This window comes from Pan paniscus, chromosome 5 (assembly GCF_029289425.2).
Source record: "Pan paniscus chromosome 5, NHGRI_mPanPan1-v2.0_pri, whole genome shotgun sequence".
NCBI lineage: Eukaryota > Metazoa > Chordata > Mammalia > Primates > Hominidae > Pan > Pan paniscus.
Window position 1 is genome coordinate 166,787,697 of NC_073254.2, and position 25,202 is coordinate 166,812,898.

At 36.6% G+C, this 25,202-nt stretch overlaps 2 protein-coding genes across 6 annotated transcripts in view; both read left to right on the top strand.

Moving 5' to 3' along the window:
* The window catches only part of ADGB (androglobin), a 221,790-nt gene that overhangs the window by 182,379 nt on the left and 14,209 nt on the right, over positions 1-25,202 (top strand). For all 5 annotated transcript variants that reach the window (XM_034963048.3, XM_055114198.2, XM_055114197.1 and 2 more), the window contains 6 exons: positions 2,885-3,057; positions 5,473-5,649; positions 6,470-6,572; positions 9,131-9,352; positions 24,084-24,180; positions 24,730-24,913. In XM_034963048.3, the coding sequence (XP_034818939.1) occupies positions 2,885-3,057; positions 5,473-5,649; positions 6,470-6,572; positions 9,131-9,352; positions 24,084-24,180; positions 24,730-24,913 (956 nt within the window). The remainder of the gene's footprint in view (positions 1-2,884; positions 3,058-5,472; positions 5,650-6,469; positions 6,573-9,130; positions 9,353-24,083; positions 24,181-24,729; positions 24,914-25,202) is intronic.
* LOC100967741 (transmembrane emp24 domain-containing protein 2-like) lies at positions 20,873-22,649 on the top strand. Its single transcript, XM_034963049.3, has one exon. It carries the CDS (start codon positions 20,960-20,962, stop codon positions 21,563-21,565), a length of 606 nt encoding a protein of 201 aa, XP_034818940.1. The 5' UTR covers positions 20,873-20,959; the 3' UTR covers positions 21,566-22,649.

The window sequence follows — 25,202 nt, forward strand, 5'->3', positions numbered from 1 at the left end:
CTTATTCCCAAAGACTTATCATTATTTGATTTGTTTGATGATTTCCTGGAAGACTCCACTTAAAAGCTGAATCAAAACTACTGATTGTGCAGAGCTTTCTCCACAAAATGGTAGTCTGAGATTATGCAGTCTGAGGATATAGAATGAAGAAAAAGGAAGAGATCTTCAGAGACTTGTGGGACACCATCACACATACCAGCATGTACATAATGGGAACTCCAGAGGGAGAAGAAAAAGAGAAAGTGGCAGAAAGGCTATTTGAACTAATAATGGCTGAAAATGTCCAGATTTGATGAGAAACATTAACTGGCACATTCAAGAAGTTAAACTCCACATGGGAAAAATTCAAAGAGACCCAGAGCTAGACACCTCATAATTAAACTCTCTAAAGACAAGGAATCTTAAAATCAGAAAGGGAGAAGTGGCTCATCACATACAAGGGATTCTCGGTAATATTAATAGCAAATTTTTACATCAACATCTAGGGAGACCAGAAGCCAGTGGGAAGACATATTCAAAGAACTGCAAAGAAAATTATCAACCAAGAATTTTCTACCCAGAAAAGCTGTCATTCAAAAATAAAGGAGAAATTAAGATATCCCAGAAAAAAAATAACTGAAAATGTTTTTCAATTTATTTTGAAAACAAACCGAAGCAGTTTGTTTTGAAAACAAACTTGCCCTACAAAAGTACTACAGGAAGGTCTTCCAGCTATTAAAAAAAAAAAAAAAAAAAAAAAAAAAGACACTAGGCAGTAACTTGAAGCTACATAAAGAAATAAAGTGTACCAGTAAAATTACATAGATAAATATGAAAGTCAATATAAATGTATTTTTTTTGCTTATCACTCTGTATTGTCCTGATTTAAAAGACAACAGCTTAAAGCAATGATCATAAGTCTGTGTTGATGGGCTTTATACATATACATATGTATAAAGATGAAATTTGTGATAATAACATAAAGGGGGACAGAAATATGTGAACAAAGTTTTTGTATACTATTGAAATTAAACTGGTATTAATTCAAACTAGATGGTTATAAATTAAGATTTTAATTATAATCCCCAAGCAACCACTAAGAAACTAACTCAAAAATCTATACAAACAAACAAAAAACAAGGGAATTAAAAAGTAAACAGTAGTGGAGGAATTGAGAAATTAAAAAAAACAAGGTGTAGTGCATAAGAAATAATAAAAAGGCAGACATAAATCCTATCTTAATGATTATTTTAAATGTAAGTTAAGTAAACTCTCAAGTTAAAAGGCAGCAAATGGCTGAATGGCCAACAAACACATGACCTAATTATATGCTCTCTGTAAACAACATAGTTTCAAAAATACAAATAGTTTGAGAGCAAAAATATGAAAAAAACAATACCATAAAAAGAATAACCAAAAGAGACCTGGAGTGGCTATAGTAATACCAGACAAAATAGAGTATAAGATGAAAAATGTTAATAGAGACAAAAAAAAGATACTTTAAAATGGTAAAAGGGTACTTCATCAAGCAATAGAGCAATTATAAACATACATAAACCTAACAACAGAATTCAAAATACATGAAGCAAAAACTGACAGAATTGAAAGAAGAAATAGACAATTCAACAATAATCGTTGGAAACTTTAATACCCCAATTTTAATAATGAGTAGACAAACTAAACAGAAAATTAGCAAGGAAATAGAAGGCTTGAACAACTCTGTAAACCAACTTGACCTAACATACCTATAGAATACTCCACTCAACAACAGCAGAATACACATTCTTCTCAAGGGCATGTGGAACATTCTGCAATGTAGACCATGTATAAATCAACAAAACAAGTCTAAATAAAAGTAAAACTATGGAATATTATACAAATATGTTTTCAGGTCACAATTGAAAGGAAGTAGAAGCAATAAGAAATAAATTGGAGGCCCGGCGCGGTAGCTCACGCCTGTAATCCCAGCACTTTGGGAGGCCGAGGCAGGCGGATCACGAGCTCAGGAGATCAAGACCATCCTGGCTAACACGGTGAAACCCCGTCGTCTCTACTAAAAATACAAAAAAAAAAAAAAAAATTAGCCGGGCGTGGTTCGCGGGCACCTGTAGTCCCAGCTACTCGGGAGGCTGAGGCAGGACAATGGCGTGAACCCGGGAGGTGGAGCTTGCAGTGAGCCAAGATTGTGCCACTGCACTCCAGCCTGGGCGACAGAGTGAGACTCCATCTCAAAAGAAAAAGAAAAAAAAAAAAAGAAATTGGAGAATTTCACAATACCTGAAAATTAGACAACATACTCTCTTAACCAATGGAACAGAGAAGAAATCACAAGAGAAATTAAGAAATTCTTAGAAATGAATTTAAAAAAAAAACCGAGGATGCAGTAAAAGTAGTGTTGAGAGAAATATATAGCTACAAATGCTTGTATTACAAAGACGTAAGATCACAAATCAATAACTTATCTTCCATCTTAAAAAACTAGAAAACTAGAAAAAGAGATAACTGTGTCTAAACCAATCAGAAGTAAGGGAATAATAAAGATTACAGCAGAGGTAAATGAGTTCAATATTGTATTACAAGTACTAGCCAACACAATTATGCAATAAATGAAACAAATGGCATCCATATTGGAAATAAATTGTATAGTGGTGATGGTTACACAGTCTTATAAATGTACCAAAGCCTGCGGGTTCATCCACTCACTCAATGGTGAGTGTTTGGTATATGAATTATATGTAGATTTTATGAAAACGAGTCCAACAGGCCTTTATAAAAATCTGTGTGATTGAAAAAATACAAATCTATTAGCTTAACCATATTTCCCTGAGTTGATTCTCTTGTCCCCTGTGAAACCATTTTATTGTTATATTATGACTCACCATTTTTTATTTTTATGTCTCTCTAGCTTATGGTGAAAGACACGAGGAGTTAATTAACTTAGGAAGCCCAGACTCCCACACTATTAGTGAGGGACAAAAATCTTCAGTAACTTCCAAAATAACAAGGAAAGGCAAAGAAAAGTCTTCTGAGAAAGAAAAGACAGCCAAAGAAAAACAAGCACCTCGCTTTGAGCCTCAGGTGGGTGTGGAATTTTTTTTTATTTGAGTGACTTAATGATTTTAGGTTCAGTGGATTCCTATTTGCCTATCTCGTCTGAGGACAAAACTGTGAAACATTCTTTCTCCCTGATTCCAGAAACCATCTAGATACTTTGAGGACATTCCTTGGACACCTTCCTCAAGCTCCCTTTTCTAGTTCAGTATCAAAAGCCATCAATTAAACCTTTAGTATGTAGAACACTATTCATGGCACTTGGGTTTCTAAGATAAATATGACTCAGTACTAACCCTAAAAGAATTCACAGTCTAATAATGGAGGAGACTGAAGGTAAACTGAGAATTATAATGTTGAATGTTGTATGTGTAGTGGTAGAAAGGATAGGTTCTAATACAGCCCCTTCCAGGAGGAACTGAGTTCTGAACCGAGTTAATAAGCAAAGACATGATGAGGCGAAAACTCAACCTGGTTTTTTGAAGCATTAAAGTATGAGAGATGAGGCTGGAGGGGTCAGTAAGGGTCAGCTGGAAAAGGGCCTTAAAGCGTCATTGGAAGGCTGGGACTCTATATACAGTCCAGAGGTTATGAGTCTAAACTCCTTCAGGGCCAGTTAGAAAATTGCAATGATTAAGGGTAAGGAAAAGGATGTGGATGGCAAACTTGAGGAGTGCAAGCACAGGCCTAAAGATTTTCAAGTTACCAAAAAACAGTGCACTCTAAACAAGATACCTATGAGTACAAAATCTTCCCACCATTTATGCCTAGGTTAAGCAGGACTGGAACTAGGGGTATTTAAGAAGCACATTAACATGATCAGATTTACATTTCAGATACCCTAGTGGCTTTTAAGGGTGTGGACTTAAAGGAGAAAAGACAGGAGAGGAAGATAATTCAAGAAAATACTTCAGTAATCTAAGCAAAAGAGTGCAAAGTGTGTCAGGAACAGGAAAAAAGGAAGCATGGGACAGATCAAGAACTATCTGGAAAACAAAAGGTGGGGTGCAGTTATTAATCCAAAGTGGGTGTTAAGGAACAAGAAGGAACAAAGTATATCTCTCAGGTTTCCAGCAGGAATAGCTAAGTAGGATGTCAGTACCATTAAGAAAATAGAAAATAAAGGAAAATTAACAAATAAGAAGAGATGATGACTTGTTTCAGACTCCAGGAATGGTTCCTATAGATTTCAAAGATTTCATTTCTTAGCTGAAGTCTACCCTTAGAAGTAAATAAGATTAACCCAATCCATAGATTCCTACAAGACCTCCCTTAGTACCTTCACAGTGCTCCCTTTCTTGATCAAAATTTGATCCCAGAAAAGTCTCTGATAAATTCATGTATTAAGCAATTTAAAAAATAATAAAAGCTAATATACCCTGTGTTAAAAGGAGGAAATAAAATAATTTCCAATTGTGAAAGTCAATTCTCACCAGAATATTAGGGAAATATTGTAGAAAGCAAGGTCATTTGGTAACACTAAAACCAAACTGCAGGTGGAAACTGTATTCAGTGATTATATCAATCCACTCTTCCCAGCTGCATTATTTATCAGTGATAATTGACATAGCCTCGACCTTAGGTAAAGTGCTATGTAACCACATTAGTTTCAATCCTGTCTTCCTACCCAATTGCCACCTATGAGCCTCACCTACGTAAAACTTGTCTCCCAGCCTATGATACATGCAGGTGATCCCATGAGACATTAAAATGTTAATTTTCATGATGAATATGTAGCAAGTATATACAGACCTGGAAATGATCAACTATCCTACTCTCATTTTTATGAAGAGATGCTATGAGTGAACATAATTACAATTTATCATTTAATGTGTACAGTTTTAAGTAAAATTTGCATACATGAAATGCACAATTCACAGTTATAACATTCAGTGAGTTTTGATCAATGTATTCACCATGTAATCCATGCCCCTATCAAGATATAAATTATAGATAATTCCCGAGTTTATGGAAATAATCTCAAACTTCTTTGCATTCAATTTTCTAATTCTCACACCTCATCTCCTGGTAACAACTGATCTTTCAGTCACCATAGTTTAGTTTTGCCTAAATTGCTCTGGAATTTCATACTAATGACATACAAGACGATGTACCCTTTTGTGTTCGACTTCTTTATCAAAGTATAATATCTGTCTGTGGTGTATATCAATAGTTTATTACTTTTTAATATTAAGCAGAACCCAATTATATGACTATATTACAATTTGTTTATCCATTCCTCGATTGATAGACATATATGTTGGTTTTTTGTGTGTATTACGAATAAGACTGCAATGAACATTTTCATACAAGTCTTTTGTGAATATATGTTTTCATTTATCTCTAGTAAATACCTAATAGTGAAATTATGTATCATATGGTAAAATCTAGACCCTTTTGAAAGGAGGAAAGCATGCAACCCAAAGGTTTTTATTTTATCAGATATCCACTGTTCACCCTCAACAAGAAGACCCAAATAAACCCTACTGGATTTTGAGGTTGGTCACTGAACACAATGAATCAGAATTATTTGAAGTGAAAAAGGATACAGAACGGGCAGATGAAATCCGAGCCATGAAACAAGCCTGGGAGACAACTGAGCCAGGAAGAGCAATCAAGGTCACCTGATTTCGAAAAGCTGTCATCTTTTACTTTTCCTCCTTAGGCATGCTCTGAAAAAAATAGTCATGCTGGTAAAAACCATATAGCCTGTCCTTTAGTAATGGTATCTGAAATTTTATCAGACAGGCATTGAATAACTACGTTAGGACCACCTTTGGACACATTGTAAAATGTTACCCTCCTGATTACCCAAAGGATTTGCAAAAACAAAGCACATGGTGGTACCAATTATAGGCCCACGCTATGGGTTACCTCATTCTTTCACATAGCCCTGGCTTTCTGCATGTCTGCTTTTAACACCCCCAAGTAAGAAAGCATTCAAATGTTTAAAATGTGCTTTACTACACTTTGCACAGCCTTAGATGGATTAAAAACCATGTGCTGCCCCCTTGTGGAATATACACACCTAGTCTCTAGAGTCTAGAGACCCTAGAGAGTCTCTGACCTATTTCCTCTAAGAGCGATTGCCATAGTGACACTATTACCATGTAAGTAAGTGCCTTCATGTCACAACTCAGGGTTATTGGGCAGATGAAAAAGATTCAGGAACCACTGCATCTAAGATAGTATGCCCAGAAATGTATTCTTTTTAGGGCTGCTTCTTCATCTATTCTCAAAAATAACTGTCAAAATCATGGATGACTCAGAATTTGAGTTTATCTGTTAATGAAGAAGAGTTGGTCTGCTTCATTTAGACTGCCCTATTTAATTCACATTTTCCTGTTTCGTTTTCGATTGAATACCATTAACATGTATTACCTGTACTGGTTGTTGCTTTTGAAGAGCTTTTAAAAAGCTGCTCATGTTTGTTCTTTAGGCTTCTCAGGCTCGTTTGCATTACCTTAGCGGGTTCATTAAGAAAACATCTGATGCTGAGAGTCCGCCTATATCTGAAAGCCAAACTAAACCAAAGGAAGAAGGTGAGTGGATCCTACCACCCCAGCTGCCTCAGAGCACAGAGCTGTGATTTGCACTTCTTAAAAAAATAATCAGTGGGTTGTGCTTGGTGAAAAGGAGACATTTCAGAATCTCGTTTCTTGAGGATTATAAAAAGTCGCACAATTTCAGATAACTATATGAATAGTGCTTCAATTTTCAAATCACTTTCACACATTTTCCCATTTAAGTTCTACATCTCCCCCCTCACACACACTGTGCAAGGAGATGTGATTTTCTCCATTTAACAAATGATAAAACCGGAAAGAATGATGCAACCTAGTTAGAAAGTAGCAGTATAAAACTTGAAGGTAGGTCTACTACTATATTATTATTAGAAAGGTACCAGACTTAAACAATAACAAAAAGAAGTCATTTTTAAGTATATAATATGTATTTTAAGTATATATTATATTATTTATATATATTTAAGTAAGTATATATTATATTATATATATTTAAGTATATATTATAATATTATTCCAGTTTATCAATAAGGACACAGGCACCAGAGACCCTCAGTAATAGTCTAAGTTCAGGGCCAGAGACAGAATTGGCCTGCAGACAAGCCCTTCATAATGCCAGTGTCTTCTCACAGCTACATGACTGATTACATCGATTGCCACACTGAGGTGTCCATGGAGGCAGAAGGCGTTCACATCCCAAATCATGCTTTTCCATTTTTATATATTCAGGAATGTAATTCAATAATTGTTATAAAAATAATATCTCTTAACTTTTCATATGAACAGTGTGAATAGCAAGTACCATCCTAATTCTGTTATCCTGGGATAGGCAAAGCATTTTACATTTATTACCTCACTTTAACCTATAGCAACTATGAGGTATGTATTACTTACTCTACTCATCTTAGAGACAAAGAGACCAAAGCTCAGAGAGCCACCTTATTCTTCCTAAGTCATCCATCTCAAAAGTGATGAAGTTGGGACTTGAAATATTTCTAACTCAAGTTCTCACTCCTCTAATAGAGTCTAATGTAATGCTAGGAAAACAAAGGTGAATAGGATTCAGTTCTTGTCCTTTAGGCTATAGATTTATTATTATTTTTTATATTTTGTTTTAATGTATGTGTATAAAATATTACACTGAATACATTAAAATTGACCAAAAGTAGGGGAAGTCTCCCCTACTTCCAGGCTACTGAAGTAGGAGAGAAAGATTGCATTCAACCGTAGATACAACAGGAACAAGTGGGGAATTAAAACCAACAGTCCAGGTGAGGGAGTAGATGGTAAATTACTAAGAGGAACTTGGTTAGGTGTCAAGGGTCAGGAAAGAGGAACTTGATTTGATATCAAGTGGGGAAGGATTCTGGATAAACTGACTTAGCAGGATTTTTTGCTAAAACTGGGGTCAGCAGGCCAAGGACAAGGCCTAGTTGAGAACAGGGCTCAGAGACCCTGACCCTGTCATAGAACACACATACAATAAAAGCCACAAATTGTAACTGTACAGCTCGATTAATTTTTGCATGTGAATACTCAGTGGCCACTGCTTAGATCAAGATTGGAAACACCACATACTAAAGTCCTCCTCCTTTGTTTCCAAGTCATTTCCTCCCTCAAGGTAACAACTAGTTGACCCCCATCACCATCAAATAATTTTGCCTATTCTTGAACTTCAATTTAGACTCATATGTACCCCGTATGTCTCACTATTTAGTTATTTTATTTCTCACTGTGCCTGGAATAGTAAGCTTCGTTTTATAAGAAATTTGCCTATTTTATGTAGGTTCAACTTACTGGAATAAGTTTCCTTTTTACCTTTTTTTTCCTCAATCAGTCTTGCTCTAGGGATATATCAACCTTAATAATATTTTTAAGGAATCGACTTTTGACTACCGAATATCTGCCTCTTATTTCAACATTTCTTCATGCTCTTAAGTACTTTCCTATTGCCACCTTTCATTCAATGCAGAACATAACATGAATTTGGTCACCTGCAATTGATAAATAGGAAAATAATGTCTCTATATAATGAGGAAATTATGGTAGGTTTTACATAGTTTTTCCTAGGCTAGGGATCTGGAACACTGAATAGACTCAGAGTATCAAGAAAAAACTTCCCAGCTTTATGACGTCACAAGAAAGAGCTCTGTTCAGCTCTATTTTAAGACAATTTTAAATAAATGTCTGCATACAGGGATCCCCCTGCAGAGAGGAACACCTTATCTATTATGAAGCATTGTCAGCATAGGGCTAGTTGTACTTCCTCCAGGGCCGATCTTCACAGCATCCCCAATAATTCAAATATCCCATTTCCATTTATGCTGTCCCAACTTCTAAAAGCCTCTATTTTTATGGGACATTTTAATATATGGAGGCAGTTTTCAGACACACTTCCTGCCTGGGTCAGCCTTCTAGGGTGACAGTCATTACTTTTGCTAGTGCTCTGGTTAGAAGTTATAGAGCTTTTGAGTCATCTGCTCTAAATCTGTGCTCCCATCATCAAGCCCTGTTACTGTTTGCATGTGATTTCATAGAATGCCAGCTTTTTCAGTAATGCACATGTCATGTTGTAGTAGAAACAGCTGCACGTGGTGTAAAAGAACCAAACTCAAAGAATTCTGCAAGTTCAGAGAGCAAAGAGATGACACAAACAGGATCAGGGAGTGCGGTGTGGAAGAAGTGGCAATTGACCAAAGGCTTGAGGGATGTGGCAAAATCCACGAGTAGCGAAAGTGGAGGAGTGTCTTCACCAGGGAAGGAAGAGCGCGAGCAGAGCACGCGGAAGGAGAACATTCGTAAGTATTGCTGTCATTGGTAACATAAACATGTATTTTCAAATAAAAATTATGGAAAAGATTTTAACTTAAACATAAGTGACGGCTAGGGCTATAAAAGTAGAAAAGATGTCTTTCCGATATATAGATTTTCATTTTACTTAACGGAGTTGGGAATTTGCTCAAGGACCTGATTACTAAATATTAACCAAAAGACAAAAGTGGGCAAAAGCCCCCCTACAGATTTGCAGGTATATTTTTTCTGTGTATAGGTTTTCTGTGTCTACAAATGCTAGAAATACAATGTCGGCATTCACACATACACTTGTCGTTAAACACAGATTCTTTTGTGTTATCTGTAGTATGCTACAGGATAGATTTCCTTTTTACCTTTCATAGCAAATTTTAAGAATGTCATTTTTTAAATGTTGAAAAAGAGCAATTTTCAGTGGTGCACAAGTCACCCTGACCTGATTCATTTCTGTATGGATTCATATCTGTTCACTAAACTGAACTAAAACCCTGATCAAAGGAAAATGCCTTTCCACACTCCTGGTTTCCATGAATTCCTAAGCAACTCCTCAACTCCTTCTGTCTTAAAGGGAACTAAATGTCCTATTAATGCATTTGGAGAGAATGAATGAGGCTGCCCATGGAAGCACTGCTTCTCCCTCAGGTGTGAGCACTACCTAGACTGTGCTGGAACAGTCAGTCAGCTTCAGGTGATCATGGCCCATTTGTCTCTCACATCAAGCTACATCCTCCGATTAAACCTGGATCAATAGTATAATCTTACTCTATTTTTCTACTTGTTTTGAACCCAGACAGCAAAGAAAGAACTCTTAGAAAGAAGCATTCTCAGAAAAGCCAACAATGGTTCTTTTCTCAAAATTGCTAAACAATTCTGAGAATTTTTAAATTAAGAAGTGTTTAAAGCTAAAGTATGTCCTTAAGTGATTTCCATACTGAGAGGAAAATTCCAAAATTAAAAGGAATCTTTTACTATACTAACAAGAGATTCTGATACTTTTTAACGAATATTTTGAAAGTACATGCCCATTCAATAGGTAATAGCTCACATGATGGTAGCAGTAAAACTCATTAGAACACATTTCATTTAATATTAATATTTAATTTGTAGAGTAATTTTTCCACTCTTATCTCACTTGAGATTCCAGGAATTAGAGAAAGCATATACTGCTATCTCCACTTCTAAAATGACAGAATTGGCAAATAACTCACCCAAGGGCAGGAAACTGATGCAGTTTGGGTAGAACCTGGACTTACACCCAGCTCTTTGGTCTCCATATATTGTGATCTCGAACTGAACACAAACATTTCCCCATCCTTAGTTAATTTAAAGATCTATAAAATAGAAAAATGTAGCCAAAACAATGCAACTTAAATTCTGATATCAAATTATTTACTTATGTGCTAACAAAGTAATCCTTTTTGAAATTTCATTTTTAATTAACAAATAATTATATATATTTATGGGGTACAATGGGATGTTTTGATACGTGTATAGGTTATGGAATGATCAAATCAGGCTAATAAATATATTCATTACCTCAAATACTTATTATTTCCTTGGAGTGAGATCATTTAATATCCACTCTTTGAGCTATTTTGAAACATCCAATAAATTGTTAGCTGTGTTCACCAAGCTGTGCAATAGAACACCAGAACCTATTCCTTCTAGCTAACTGAAACTAACTATACCCTTTGACCAACATTTTCCCTTTCCTTGTCCACTACACTATGACCCCCCAGCCTCTGGTAACCACCATCCTAATATCTATATCTACAAGTTCAACATTTTTAGATTCCACATATAAATGAGATCATGCCGCATTTGTCTCTCTGTGGCTGGCTTTTTTACTTAGCATCTTGTCCTCCAGGTTTGTCCATAATGTTGCAAATGACAGAATTTTCTGTTTGTTAAAGGCTGAAGAGCATTCCATTGTGTCTACATACCACATTTTAAAAAATCCATTCCTCTATTGATGCATACTTTGGTCCTTTCAATATATTGGCTGTTGTGAATAACGTAATGCACATGCAAGTACAGACACCTCTTTCACGTACTTATTTTAATTCCTTTGGATATATACCCACAGGCAGGATTGCTGTATCATGTGGTAATTCTACTTTTAGTTTCTTGAATAACCTCCATACTGGTGTTTCAAATGGCTTGTAATAATTCCCAGTACCACCAAAGTGTACCTGAGTTCCCTTTTATTCACACTCTCACCAATGCTTGTTATCTCTCATCTTTTTTTATAATAGCCAATGTAACAGGTATGAGGTAGTATCTCATTGTGGTTTTAACATGCATTTTTCTGATGACTGGAGATGTTAATCATCTTTTTATATATGTGTGGGTCATTTGTGTCTCTTCTTTTGAGTAATATCTATTCAGGTTCTTTACCCATTTTTTAATCTAGTTATTTGCTTTCTTATTATTGAGTAGCTTAAGTTCCTTGTATGTATTGAATATTAGCCTCTTATCCAATGTATGGTTTGCAAATATTTTATCTCAACCCATGGGTTGACTCATCACTTTTCATTGTTTCATTTGCACAGCAAAGGTTTTTAGTTTGGTACAGTCCCACTTGTCTATTTTTACTTTTGTTTCTGTGCTCTTAGGATCATATTCAAAGAAAATATTGCCCACACTAATATCATGGGCTGTTTCTCCTGTTTTTCTTCTAGTAGTTTTATACTTTCTGGACTTATGTTTAAGTTTTTAATCTATTTTTAGTTGATCATTTTTGGTTTTTGTTTTATTTTTAGAAAGGTTGGAGTACAGTGGCTCAATCATGGCTCGCTGCAGCCTCAACCTCCCAGACTCATGTGATCTGCCCACCTCAGCCTCTTGAGTAGCTGAGACTATAAGCGCATGCCACCATTTCTGGTGAATATTTTATTTTTTATAGAGATGAGGTCTCACTATGTTGCCCAGGCTAGTCTCAAATTTCTGGGCTCAAGGAATCCTCCAGCCTCAGCCTCCTAAAGTTCTGGGTTTACAGGCATGAGCCACCCTGGCCTAAGCTGATTCTTATATAAGGGTCCATTTTATTTCTTTTGTATGTGGATATCAGGTTTTCCAAACACCATTTATTGAAGAGATTTCCCTTTCCCATTGTGTGTTCTGTTCCATTTGTTTTCAGTTTAGTTTTTATTGAGACAGGGCCTTGCTCGGTCACCCGAACTGGAGTTCAGTGGCACAATAACAGCTCATTGCAGCCTCAACCTCCTGGGCTCAAGCAGTTCTCCACCTCAGCTTCCTAAGTAGCTGAGACTACAGGCACGTGCCACCGCACCTTGCTTTTTTTTTTTTTTTTTTAATTTTTGTAGAGATGCAGTCTTACCATATTGCCCTGGCTGTTCTTGAATTCCTGGGCTCAAGCTATGCTCCCACCTTGGCCTCCCAAAGTGCTAGGATGACAGGCGTGAGCCACCACACTCAGCCTCTATTCCATTTGTTGATGTGTCTGTTTTTATGCCAGTGCCATGTTGTTTTGATTAGCATAGCTTTGTAATATGTTTTGAAGTCTGGTGATGCCTCCCTCGTTATTTTTGGTCCAGATAGCTTTGAATATATGGTGCCTTTTGGGGTTCCATACAAATTTTAGGAATCTTTTTGTCTACTTCTCTGAAGAATGACATTAGAATTTTGGTAGGGATTGTATTGAATTTGTGGATTGCTTTGAGTGGTATGGACATTTTAACATTAATTCTTCCAGTCTATGAACACAGGATGTTTTTCTATTTATTTATGTCACCTTCAATTTCTTTCATCAATGTTTTCTCCAAGGCTGCACCAACCTCCACCCATGCAGTCTGCACTGTGCTCTGAAACTAATAAGGTAATCTTTAAACTGAGAAAATTGACTATAATCATGATTCATCATTTTATACCAGCCCAGGGGCAGTCACAGCACAGACTTTTTTTTTTTTACCCAGAGTCCCAGACCAGTGTTGTAAGGCATGGAAGCTCAAGCCCCAGTTTCAGCTCATCTGCTTCTAATTTCTTCACACCTTTGGCCATCAGAGTCTTTGGACATTTGCAATAAAGTCTACGTAGTTGTGAACAGGTATACTTTTGCATAGAGAGGAGAAATAAGAACAGGGAGGAAAGATAAAAGTCAGCAGGAAAGGAGGACCTAGACCAAGCAGCCTATCTCCAAGCACAAAATGTCTTCAAGACATTTCTCAAACACTTGAAAACATTTATTATCATTTTAATGTTTGCACCCTGTTGTGTCTGGAGTTGGTTCCTTCCAGTGGGTTCCTGGTCTCACTGACTTCAAGAATGAAGCCACGGACCTTTGCAGTGAGTGTTACAGCTCTTAAGATGGCATGGACCCAAGGAGTGAGTGGTAGCAAGGTTTATTGTGAAGAGCAAAAGAACAAAGCTTCCACAACATGGAAGGGGACCCAAGCAGGTTACTGCTTCTGGCTGTGGTGGCCAGCTTTTATTCCATTATTTGTCCCATCCCATGTTCTGTTTCTGTCCTATCAGATTGCCCTTTTTTCAATCCTCCCCACGATTGGCTACTTTTAGACTCCTGATGATTGGCGCATTTTACAGAGCACTGATTGGTGCGTTTTACAGAGCACTGATTGTTGTGTTTTACAGAGTGCTGATTGGTGCATTTTACAATCCCTTTGCTAGCTACAGAGTGCTGATTGGTGCATTTTACAATCCTCTTGTAAGACAGAAAAGTTCTCCAAGTCCCCACTTGACCCAGGAAGTCAATCTGGCTTCACCTTTCAATCCCCCCACTAAACAGGACACCCCAGCTGCTGTTGGGAATGGGGTGATGACCACTGTAGCTACTTCCTGCTGGATGGGGGCAAAGAAGGGGCCCTGCAGTTGTAGTGGCCTCCAGAGAGGAGCTCTCTAGGCCAGCCAAACAGCCAGTGGGTCAGTCCAGGGGTCCTTGGTAGAAGTTATGAGTTGAGCTCATTTGGGGTTCCATTTGTAAGACCATCTGTAGCTTGATGGCCTTGATCCTGGAGGAAATAAATTTGACAAGGAGGTTAAAAATACAGGGCCCAAAGGCGAGTAATAGCAAGATGGCTGTCATGGGAACTAGAAAGGGGAGAAGCCATGTCACCCAACTCCAGAAGTTGGTATAAGAGTTTGAAAGGTGTTGTCTGATTTCAGAAGCCTTTTCCTGTAAATTCCAGGCAGCGTCTTGTACTATCCCTGACTGGTTAGTGTAAAAGCAACACTCTTCCCCTAAGAAGGTACAAAGTCCTTCTTTCTCAGCAGTGAGGAGGTCTAGGCCTCAGTGGTTTTGGAGAGTCACTGCTGCCAAAGAGTCTATTTGGGATTGTAGAGTAAGGATAGATTTTGTTATTTCTTGCAAACTGTCTGAGAAATCCTTTGAGAGTGTGTGGTAGTAGGATAATGAAGTAGATAAACTGGCTATTCCGGTTCCTGTAGCAGTGGCCATTCCTAACCCTATATGTAGGGGTATTAGTTGTATGGCCCTGCGCTGACAGATTTGAGCTTTGAGGGGCACTGGTAGGGTCTGATTTCCTGGGGTAATGTTAATGTTGGCAATTAGGAAGACTAAGGTGCAGGTGCCTGTCCAGTTGGTAAGGAGGCAGATATAGGTTGAAGTTCCACATAAGAAGAATATGCCTTGGCTGGGTAGATAGAACTGGTTGTGTATGTTAAAAAGGTTGTGAGTTTATTGTTTTCATTTTCCCATACTCCTAGAGTACTTGCCAAGGTAGCTCCGGTGAGTGGCTGGAAAGGGGTGTTGGGAGCAAACTGAGTGGCTCCCTGCGTTCTATTGTCCCATTGGAGAAAAAACCTTACTGTTTTCTCACAAGTTTATCATGATTTTGTATATTTTTGAAAAAATTAAAAAATAATTTGGATATTGTTTTTTATATTTTTTAAAAGTTTGTAGTAAATTACATTTCTGAATGAGTTATAACTTCTAACAAATTATAAATTAAGCAATTTTCAATATTAAATATTACTGTGGCCTATTACAACCACATTTAAATGCAAAATTAAATAGTTAAGGAAAGGGGGGTGGGACCTGGGGAATAGGAGAGTGAGAACTTGACACATCCTCTCCCAAAAAAAGGAAGAAGCAACAATAAACTAGAAAAAAATTATTAAAATGTTTTAGAAACCTAAAAATCAACTGAAGGCATAAAACTAAATAAAAAGTAATTACTAAAACTGAGAACCACAACAAAAAAGGAGAGACTACAGAGGGTCCGTCTTATCTACTTGTCCTTGTTTGAGTATGAGACTTTAAACCAGTGAAAGTGGGGACAGCTTTGTACACTGCCAGAACTTTGAATGTGTACCCTAAACTACATAAAGGTCTCCTTGTCAAGAGTGGAAGCTTTACTGAATCAAGGAGTTTAAGAGAAATCTTCGAGAAAACATTGTATGACCCCTATTATGACCCATTGGTGACCCCAAGGAAGCCAGGATTAAAAATAAATAAAGATTAAAGAAAATCATTAGAAACATCATTAGCTGAAAATTGCAGGGGAAATAAGACTCTAGAAGCAAATTGCTAAGTAAACAAACAACTAAACAAAGAAAAGCCACAATAATCCCTTGGGGAATCAGAATGCAGAGTAACTACAATGTAGTATATCAATTGCACATGGGAACAGGCAAAAATTTCATGACAAAGACACCAAAAGCAATTGCAACAAAAGCAAAAATTAACAAGTAGAATCTTATTAAACTTAAGAGCTTCTGCACAGTAAAAGAAACTATCAACAGAGTAAACAACCTACAGAAAGGGAGAAAATTTTTGCAAACTATCCATCTGACAAAGTTGTAATGTTCAGCATCTATAAGGAACTTAAACAAATTTATAAGAGAAAAACAACCCCATTAAAAAGTTGGAAAAGGACATGAACAGACATTTTTCTAAAGAAGACATACATGCAGCCAATAAGCACATGAAAAAAAGCTCAATGTCACTGATCATTAGAAAAATATAAATCAAAACCACAATGAGATACTATCTCACACCAGCCAGAATGGCTATTATTAAAAAGTCCAAAAATAACAGATGCTGGTCAGGTTGTGGAGAAAAAGGAACACTTATACACTGTTGGTGGGAGTGTAAATTAGTTCAACCATTTGATGTAGCAATCCCATTACTGGATGTATACCCAGAGGAATATAAATCATTCTACCATAAAGACACATGCATGTGAATGTTCATTGCAGCACTACTCAGAATAGCAAAGACATGGAAGCAACCTAAATGCCCATCAGTGACAGATGGGATAAAGAAAATGTGGTACATATGCACCATGGAAGTCAAACTCGCTGTTTGCTGATGACATGATCGTATACTGAGAAAACCCTAAAGACTCATCCGAAAAGCTCCTAGATCTGATAAATGAATTCAGCAAAGTTTCAGGATGAAACATCAATGTACACAAATAAGTAGCACTGTTATACACCAGTAGCAACCAAACTGAGAAAAAAATCAAGAACTCAATCCCTTTCATAATAGCTGCAAAGAAAAAAAACTTAGGAATTTACCTAACCAAGGAGGTGAAAGAGCTCTAAAAGGAAAACTATAAAACACTGCTGGAAGAAATCATAGATGACACAAACAAATGAAAACACATCCCATGCTCATGGATGGGTAGAATATTGTCAAAATGACCATACTGCCAAAAGCAATCTACAAATTCAATGCAATTCCCATCAAAATGCCATCATCATTCTTCACAGAACTAGAAAAGAAATCCAAAAATTCATTTGGAACCAAAAAAGAGCCTACATAGAGAAAGCATGACCAATCTGCATAGCCAAAGCAAGACTAAGCAAAAAGAAATCTGGAGGCATCACATTGCCCAACTTCAAACTATACTACAAGGCTATAGTTACCAAAACAGCATGGTACTTGCATGGAAACAGACACGTAGACAATGGAACAGAATAGAGAACCCAGAAATAAAGTCAAATTACTCACAGCCATCTGTTCTTTAAAAAGCAAACAAAACAGAAAGTGGGGAAAGGACACACTTTTCAACAAATGGTGCTGGGATAACTGGCAAGCCACATGTAGAAGAATGAAACTGTATCCTCATCTCTCATCTTATATAAAAATCAACTCAAGATGGATCAAAGACTTAAATCTAAGACCAGAAACCATAAAGATTCCAGGAGATAACATCAGAAAAACGCCTTAGGCAAAGATTTCATGACCAAGAACCCAAAAGCAAATGCAACAAAAACAGATAAATAAATGAGAATTAAACTAAAAAGCTTCAGCACAGCAAAAGAAATAATCAGCAGAGTAAACAGACAACTCACAGAGTGGGAGAAATTCTTCCCAAACTATGCATTCGACAAAGGACAAATATCCAGAATCTACAAGGAACTCAAACAAATCAGCAAGAAAAAATAACAAATAACCCCATCAAAAAGTGGGCTAAGGACATGCATAGACAATCTCAAAATAAGATACACAAATGGCCAACAAACATATGAAAAAATGCTCAACATCACTAATTATCAGGGAAACGCAAATCAAAACCACAATGTGATACTACCTTATTCCTGCAAGAATGGCCACAATCAAAAAAACAAAAAGTAATAGATCTGGGTGTTGGCATGATGAAAAGGGAAGACTTATACTGCTGGTAGGAATGTAAACTAGTACAACCACCATGGAAAACACTGTGGAGATTCCTTAAAGAACTAAAAGTAGAACTACCATTTGATCCAGCAATCCCACTACTGGGTACCTACCCAAAGGAAAAGAAATCACTATATGAAAAAGACACTTGCACACACATGTTTATAGCAGCACAATTTGCAATTGCAAAATACAGAACCAGTCCATCAACCAACCCATCAACCAACCAGCCCATCAACCGAAAAGTAGATAAAGAAAATGTGGTATATATATATACATATATACACACACACATATACATATATACATATATACACACACACTATGGAATACTACTCAGCCATAAAAGGAAATGAAATAATGGCATTCACAGCAACCTGGATGCAGTTGGAGACCACATTCAAAGTGAACTAACCCAGGAATGAAAAATGAAACATTGTATGTTCTCACTTATAAGTGGGAGCTAAGCTATGAGAACACAAAGGCATAAGAATGATACAGTGGACTTGGGGACTAGGGGAAGGATAAGAGGAAGGTGAGGGCTAAAAGACTACACATCGGGTACAGTGTACACAGCTCAAGTAATGGGTGCACCAAAATCTCAGAAATCACCACTAAAGAATTTATCCATGTAAACAAGCATTATCCTGTTCCCAAAAAACCTATTGATAATACATAAATAAACAAATAAGTAAATAGTTGGAGATTCAGCAGTGAAAAAAAAACAAGTTGGATAGAAAGTAATAAAGTAGACCTAAAGAAGGAATAAAAAAATTTTAATGAGACAGAAAACAAAGGAAATAAAGAAAATTCATAGAAATTAAGGCAAATTTAAACACATTCACAATAAGCAAGCACTTGTTTGTGCTTACTTGATAATTTGTTTCCAGATGATCTGCCTTAAAACAAATACAAAAGGAAGTCCTTCAGGCTGAAAGAAGGTGACATCCAAAGGGAATTCACATTCACAAAGAAAGGTAATTATGTAGGTAAATTTTAGAAGACAACGTAAATAGATTTTTCCATTTGTTTACTTATTTAACAATTATTATAAAACTATATAGTTGGGCTTATAATGTACAAACATATAAAAATAATGCACGAACAGTGGGAGAAGGAACAAAGAAAGAAACTCACAACAAACTGGTAATAAAAGGGGATTTCCTCAGACCGATAAAGGATAGTTATGAAAAACCTATGGTAAACATCATACTTAAAGGTGAACAACTGAATAATTTTAGCCTAAGGTCAAGAACAAGGCAGGATGTCTACTGTAACCACTTACATTCCACATTTTAATGGAGGTTCTTGCTAGTTCAATCAAGAAAGAGAAATAAAACACATCAATCTTAGAAACGAAGAAGTAAAACTATTCTCCGACAACACTCTCCTATATGCTAAACTTCTAACAGAAAAAAGAAAAAAAACTGAATAAGTGAGTTTGGCAGGGTCACATGATGTAAGATTAGTAAACAAATCATTTTTATTTCTACATATTGATGAACAATCAAAATTGAAATTAAGAAGACAGTTTTATTCACAACAGCATCAATAATAAATACATGGAAATAAATTTAACCAAGTGTAGAATTTATGTATTGAAAACTACAAAACATCACCAAAGGAAATTTTAAATTATCTAAATATAGAGATCATTTATGTTTTGGACTATAAGACCTATTGTTCAGATAGTAATACCCCTCAAATTGATCTATAAATTCAGTATAATCTCTATCAAAATCACAGTAGACATTTTACAGAATGTGACATGCTAATCCCAAAACTTATATGGAAATGCAAAAAAAAAAAAAAAAAAAAAAAACAGAGAAGCCAAAATAATTTTGAAAAAGAAGATCCAAGTGGGAGGGGAACTTACTCATCCTGATAAAGGCTTTCTACAAAAAAACCTATGGCCTACATTTTATTAATGGTGAGGAATTAGAAGCTTTTCCACTAAAATCAGGAGCAAGCCAAAGATGTCCTCTCTTACCACTCTTTTTCAACATGTACAAGACTCCTAGAAAATACAGTAAGACAAGGAAATGAACTAAAAAGATACACTAACTGGGAAGAAAGAAAGAAAACTCCTGACTAACGTGATGAAACTGTCTCTACTAAAAATACAAAAATTAGCTTGGCGTGGTGGCGCGTGCCTGTAATCCCAGCTACTTGGGAGGCTGAAGCAGGAGAATCGCTTGAACCAGGGAGGCGGAAGTTGCAGTGAGCCAAGATCGCGCCACTGCACTCCAGTCTAGCAACAGAGCAAGACTCTGGGGGGAAAAAAAGGAAGAAACGAAGGAAGGAAGGAAGGCAGGCAGGGAGGGAGAGAGGGAGAGAGGGAGGGAGGAAGGGAAGAAAGGAAGGAAGGGAGGGAGGGAGGGAGACTGTATTTGTTTGCAGATAGTGTGATTGTGTAATATATGTACCACTCTGGTAGGGGATGTTAATAATGGGGGAGGCTACAATGTGTGTGTAGGAAGAAGGGGGATATGGGATATCTCTGTATGTACTTCCTCTCAATTTTACTGTGAAACGTAAAACTGTTTCTTTTGTTGTTGTTGTTGTTTTCTGAGACAGAGTCTCACTCTGTCGCCCAGGCTGGAGTGCAATGGTGCGATCTTGGCTCACTGCAACCTCTGCCGCCCGGGTTCAAGTGATTCTCCTGCCTCAGCCTCCCGAGTAGCTGGGATTATAGGCGGCTGCCACTGTGCCCAGCTAATTTTTGTATTTTTAGTAGAGACGGGGTTTCACCACCTTGGTCGGGCTGGTCTTGAACTCCTGACCTCGTGATCCACCCACCTTGGCCTCCCAAAGTGTTGGGATTACAGGCGTGAGCCACCGCGCCCGGCCCTAAAACTGCTCTTAAAAATCAACTTTTTGGCTTAGGCTGCGGTGGCTGAGAAGGCAGCGGGGCGGCGGCGGCGGCTGTGGAGGCCGCAGTCCGGGTCCTGGCTTCGGCCTCAGCCCCACCATGGTGACGCTTGCTGAACTGCTGGTGCTCCTGGCCGCTCTCCTGGCCACCGTCTCGGGCTATTTCGTTAGCATCGACACGCATGCTGAAGAGTGCTTCTTTGAGCGGGTCACCTCGGGCACCAAGATGGGCCTCATCTTCGAGGTGGCGGAGGGCGGCTTCCTGGACATCGACGTGGAGATTACAGGACCAGATAACAAAGGAATTTACAAAGGAGACAGAGAATCCAGTGGGAAATACACATTTGCTGCTCACATGGACGGAACATACAAATTTTGTTTTAGTAACCGGATGTCCACCATGACTCCAAAAATAGTGATGTTCACCATCGATATTGGGGAGGCTCCAAAAGGACAAGATATGGAAACAGAAGCTCACCAGAACAAGCTAGAAGAAATGATCAATGAGCTAGCAGTGGCGATGACAGCTGTAAAGCACGAACAGGAATACATGGAAGTCCGGGAGAGAATACACAGAGCCATCAACGACAACACAAACAGCAGAGTGGTCCTTTGGTCCTTCTTTGAAGCTCTTGTTCTAGTTGCCATGACATTGGGACAGATCTACTACCTGAAGAGATTTTTTGAAGTCCGGAGGGTTGTTTAAAAAGCCTCTTCCTGATGATCCCAACTCAGAATTCACTGTTTACCAAACACCTTGGTCATAATAATGTCATTAGTTTCTCCATTTTTATTTTCTGAACTGTACATTCAAAACTTATGTTTCTTTGTGATTAATAGATATTGGGGGGAAAAACGCCTTTTTAGGAAAATTATAGTGAAAATCTGACAGTTGATTGGCATAATTTCTTGTTTGAATGCTGCCTCCATTATATAGGTCCTTCCAGGAACTCAAACACTGTAAGTGAAATATGGGAGTATAGTTTTTATTATTTCTTCTTTTCCTTTTGTTTTCATAATATAATGCAGTTTGTTCAGGAAATCAGCACAAAGCCTGATAGTACTTTACTAAAATGACTGCATTCTTTGAATTCCTTCAGTCTATGGTTCAAGTCACTAAAGATTCATTTTTGTTGAGTCCTTATGAGAAACAGCAGTATGAATCTTGAGGGTTTCTGCCCGTCCTAATGGCAGAGCTCTCTGACTTGGGTGTATGCTGCCAGGCTGGGTACTTTCATACTTTGTTTTCTTGTTTTGCTTTAAAACTACGACTCAGCATACATTTTCCCGCATACATTTTTACATTGTACCTTAGGACTCAGTCATCTCCACTTAAATTGATGACACAAGCAGCTAATAACCATTTTTGGGTTTCTGCCTAACCCCCTAATTGTCTGTTAAAGCCAATTCTCTGGGTGTCCCAGTGAGTGGTGGCTTTTTTTCTTTCCACATTGGCACATTCACTTCTCCCACTCTTGGCATGTAAGAAATAAGCATTTACATAATTGGAAAAATCCGGATTTCTGATGCCAAAGGGTTAAAGCATCTTGGATTTCATTTCATTGATATACAGCCACTATTTTATTTTTGATCAGTGGCCTTTGGGCCACTGTTTAGGGTACTGACCATCAGTGTCAGCATTAGGGTTTTGGTTTTTGTTTCTTTTGGGTCTTTCTTTTTTGGCACATGTGAATCTTGTTTTGTGTAAAATGAAATTACTTTCTCTTGTTCTCTGATGATGGGTTTAAAATTAAAAGAGCATCTGGTTTTGGTATGGGGATGATCCAGGATTATGTTGTGACTGATACATATTAGTTACTTGTACATTTTTTTTTTTTGGATCTTTGCAAGGGCAAAACTACAAGTAACGAGTTTTATATAATTAATTTAAATTTGTTACAGGTTTTCATGTTCAGGATAAACCATACTTCCACCTTGGATGAGAACACTTGCAACAGTTTATTAATGAGGTGACTTTTACCTTAGGACAACTGTTGCATGCCAAGTTTTTTGTGTGTGTGAAACACTTCAAAACTGATTTAAAAGATGTAAATTTAAAATTGGTTGTATCTAATATGCCCCAGGTTCGGTAAATAAACAATTCTTTTTAAAAAAATAAAATTAAATAAATAAATAAATAAATAAATAAATACAATAAGAATAAAAATCAACTTTTTTTTTTTAAATGAACCAAGCAGGGAGATTTTTACTATGTAATTTCAAAATTGGTCATAAAGTTAAAAATAATGATCAAAACACCATGGTTTGACACTTTCTTTGAAAGTTGAAGAATTTTACCATATGACCCAGTAATCCACTCCTACTTACATAAAATGTCCAGGAAAGACAAATCTGTAGAGACATAAGTAGATTAATGATTGCCCGGGGTTTGTGGTGAGAACACAAAGTGACTATTATAGGACACAAGAGAGATCTTATTTGGATGATTAAAATGTTTTAAAACTGGATTTTGTTGATGGTCACACAACTTGGTAAATTTACTAAGAAGTATTGAATTAGAACCTTAAAATGGTTGAATTTTATATATGTAAATTATACTTCAGTAGTTTTTTAAAAAAAAAAATCAGCAGTCTGGAAATGCTGAAAAGTTAATATCCTAGACTCAAGTCTTTTAAATCTGTTCTTGTGGGCTTGATACTGGTCTATGGATTAAAAAGCTGCTGCTAATTTGATTTTCAGTGTTTATCTTTTATACATTGCCTACTCCACTGGACTACAAGTTTATTGAAGGTAAAACACTGTTTTCAATATTTCAGTATAAATATGTAAAAAAATCTATTTATATCCCAATCCCGGTAGTACTTAGTGTAGCATTCAGGCAAAGCCCAATCTCATTAAATACTGGGCCATTTAACTTGTTTGTAATGAAATTTTGTAACTTAACATAAGACTTGTTCTTATTAATGGAGACTAATCCTCCTCCATTTAACTGTGATTAGAATAGCATTTTTTAAATTTTTCATTTTTGTCATCTCCTTCATTTAACTAAAAGCATAGTAACACCAGCTAGAGGATAAACAAAACATAAGCATATAATTATATATTATTAACATTATATTAAATAAGACAAGTCCAATGAATGGTTGTTTTTCAACAGAAAATATTTTCAATTAAAATGAGATATAGTCATTTGGTTAGTCATTATTGATTATTTTTTAAAGCCTAGGTTTTTTGTTTTGTGTGTGTGTGTTTTTTTTTTAAAGGAACAGGACCTCGTACACGATCTCCAACAATTTTGGAAACATCTCCACGACTTATTCGAAAAGCACTAGAATTTATGGATTTAAGTCAGTATGTTCGGTAAGTTTTCATAAACATGATTGATGCAGACAACTGTGTGTTTTGTTAAATCGATTATTCAAATACTTAAATATTTTCTGTAAAGATTTAATTTGAGGCCTGATTAAGGTGAGATGAGCTACAAAATATTTCTATCACACCTGCTGCCATTATTTAATTAGATTCAATTTTTAATAACTAGATGATAGAAATATATTAAGCATATTTATAAGTTTGAAAACATCATCAAAATTACTAGCTGCATAAATTCAAAAGGAAAACCTACAAGATATTCTCATAGTTTTGAACACAAGTTTCACAATCACCTCATCAAGTGGTGAATCCAAATTTACTGATTTTCTCCAAAATATTTTCCTAAAATATCAGTGACTCAATAAATGGAGCATAGCATATCTAGAAAACAACCATTTATTTTTTCTATCCCTAATGTTTTATTTGACTCAGACCACCACACTGTTGATATGATTTAAAATTATTTGCTGTCTAAAGTGAAGCTTATTCCAGAGTTCCCAAATGAAATCTGTATCTTTTGATGATTTTTGTATCAAGGAAAACAGATACAGATCCTCTGCTGCAAACAGATGAATTGAATCAGCAGCAGGCAATGCAAAAGGCGGAAGAAATTCATCAGTTTCGACAGTATAGGACCAGAGTCCTTAGCATTCGAAACATTGACCAAGAAGAGCGGTTGAAGTTAAAGGATGAAGTCCTGGATATGTATAAGGAAATGCGGGTGAGTCTAAGAGCACATACATAGATTATAGTTGGCAAATTCTTTCGTAACATTAAAAAGAAATTATATAATTAAATAATATTTTGTATAGAAATAAGTCTTGAAAACATAGGTTTCTATTATTCACAACTGCTAGGAAAACATCACAAATTTGATTCTACACATCTCATCTCACTCCCTCCCTAAAATCCCCCTAAAATGCAGTATTGGGAATCTATCCTCAAAGATGGGAAGAATAGGAGAGAAAACAACAACAAAATTATTTGTTCAAGTTGGAAAATAACTGGAT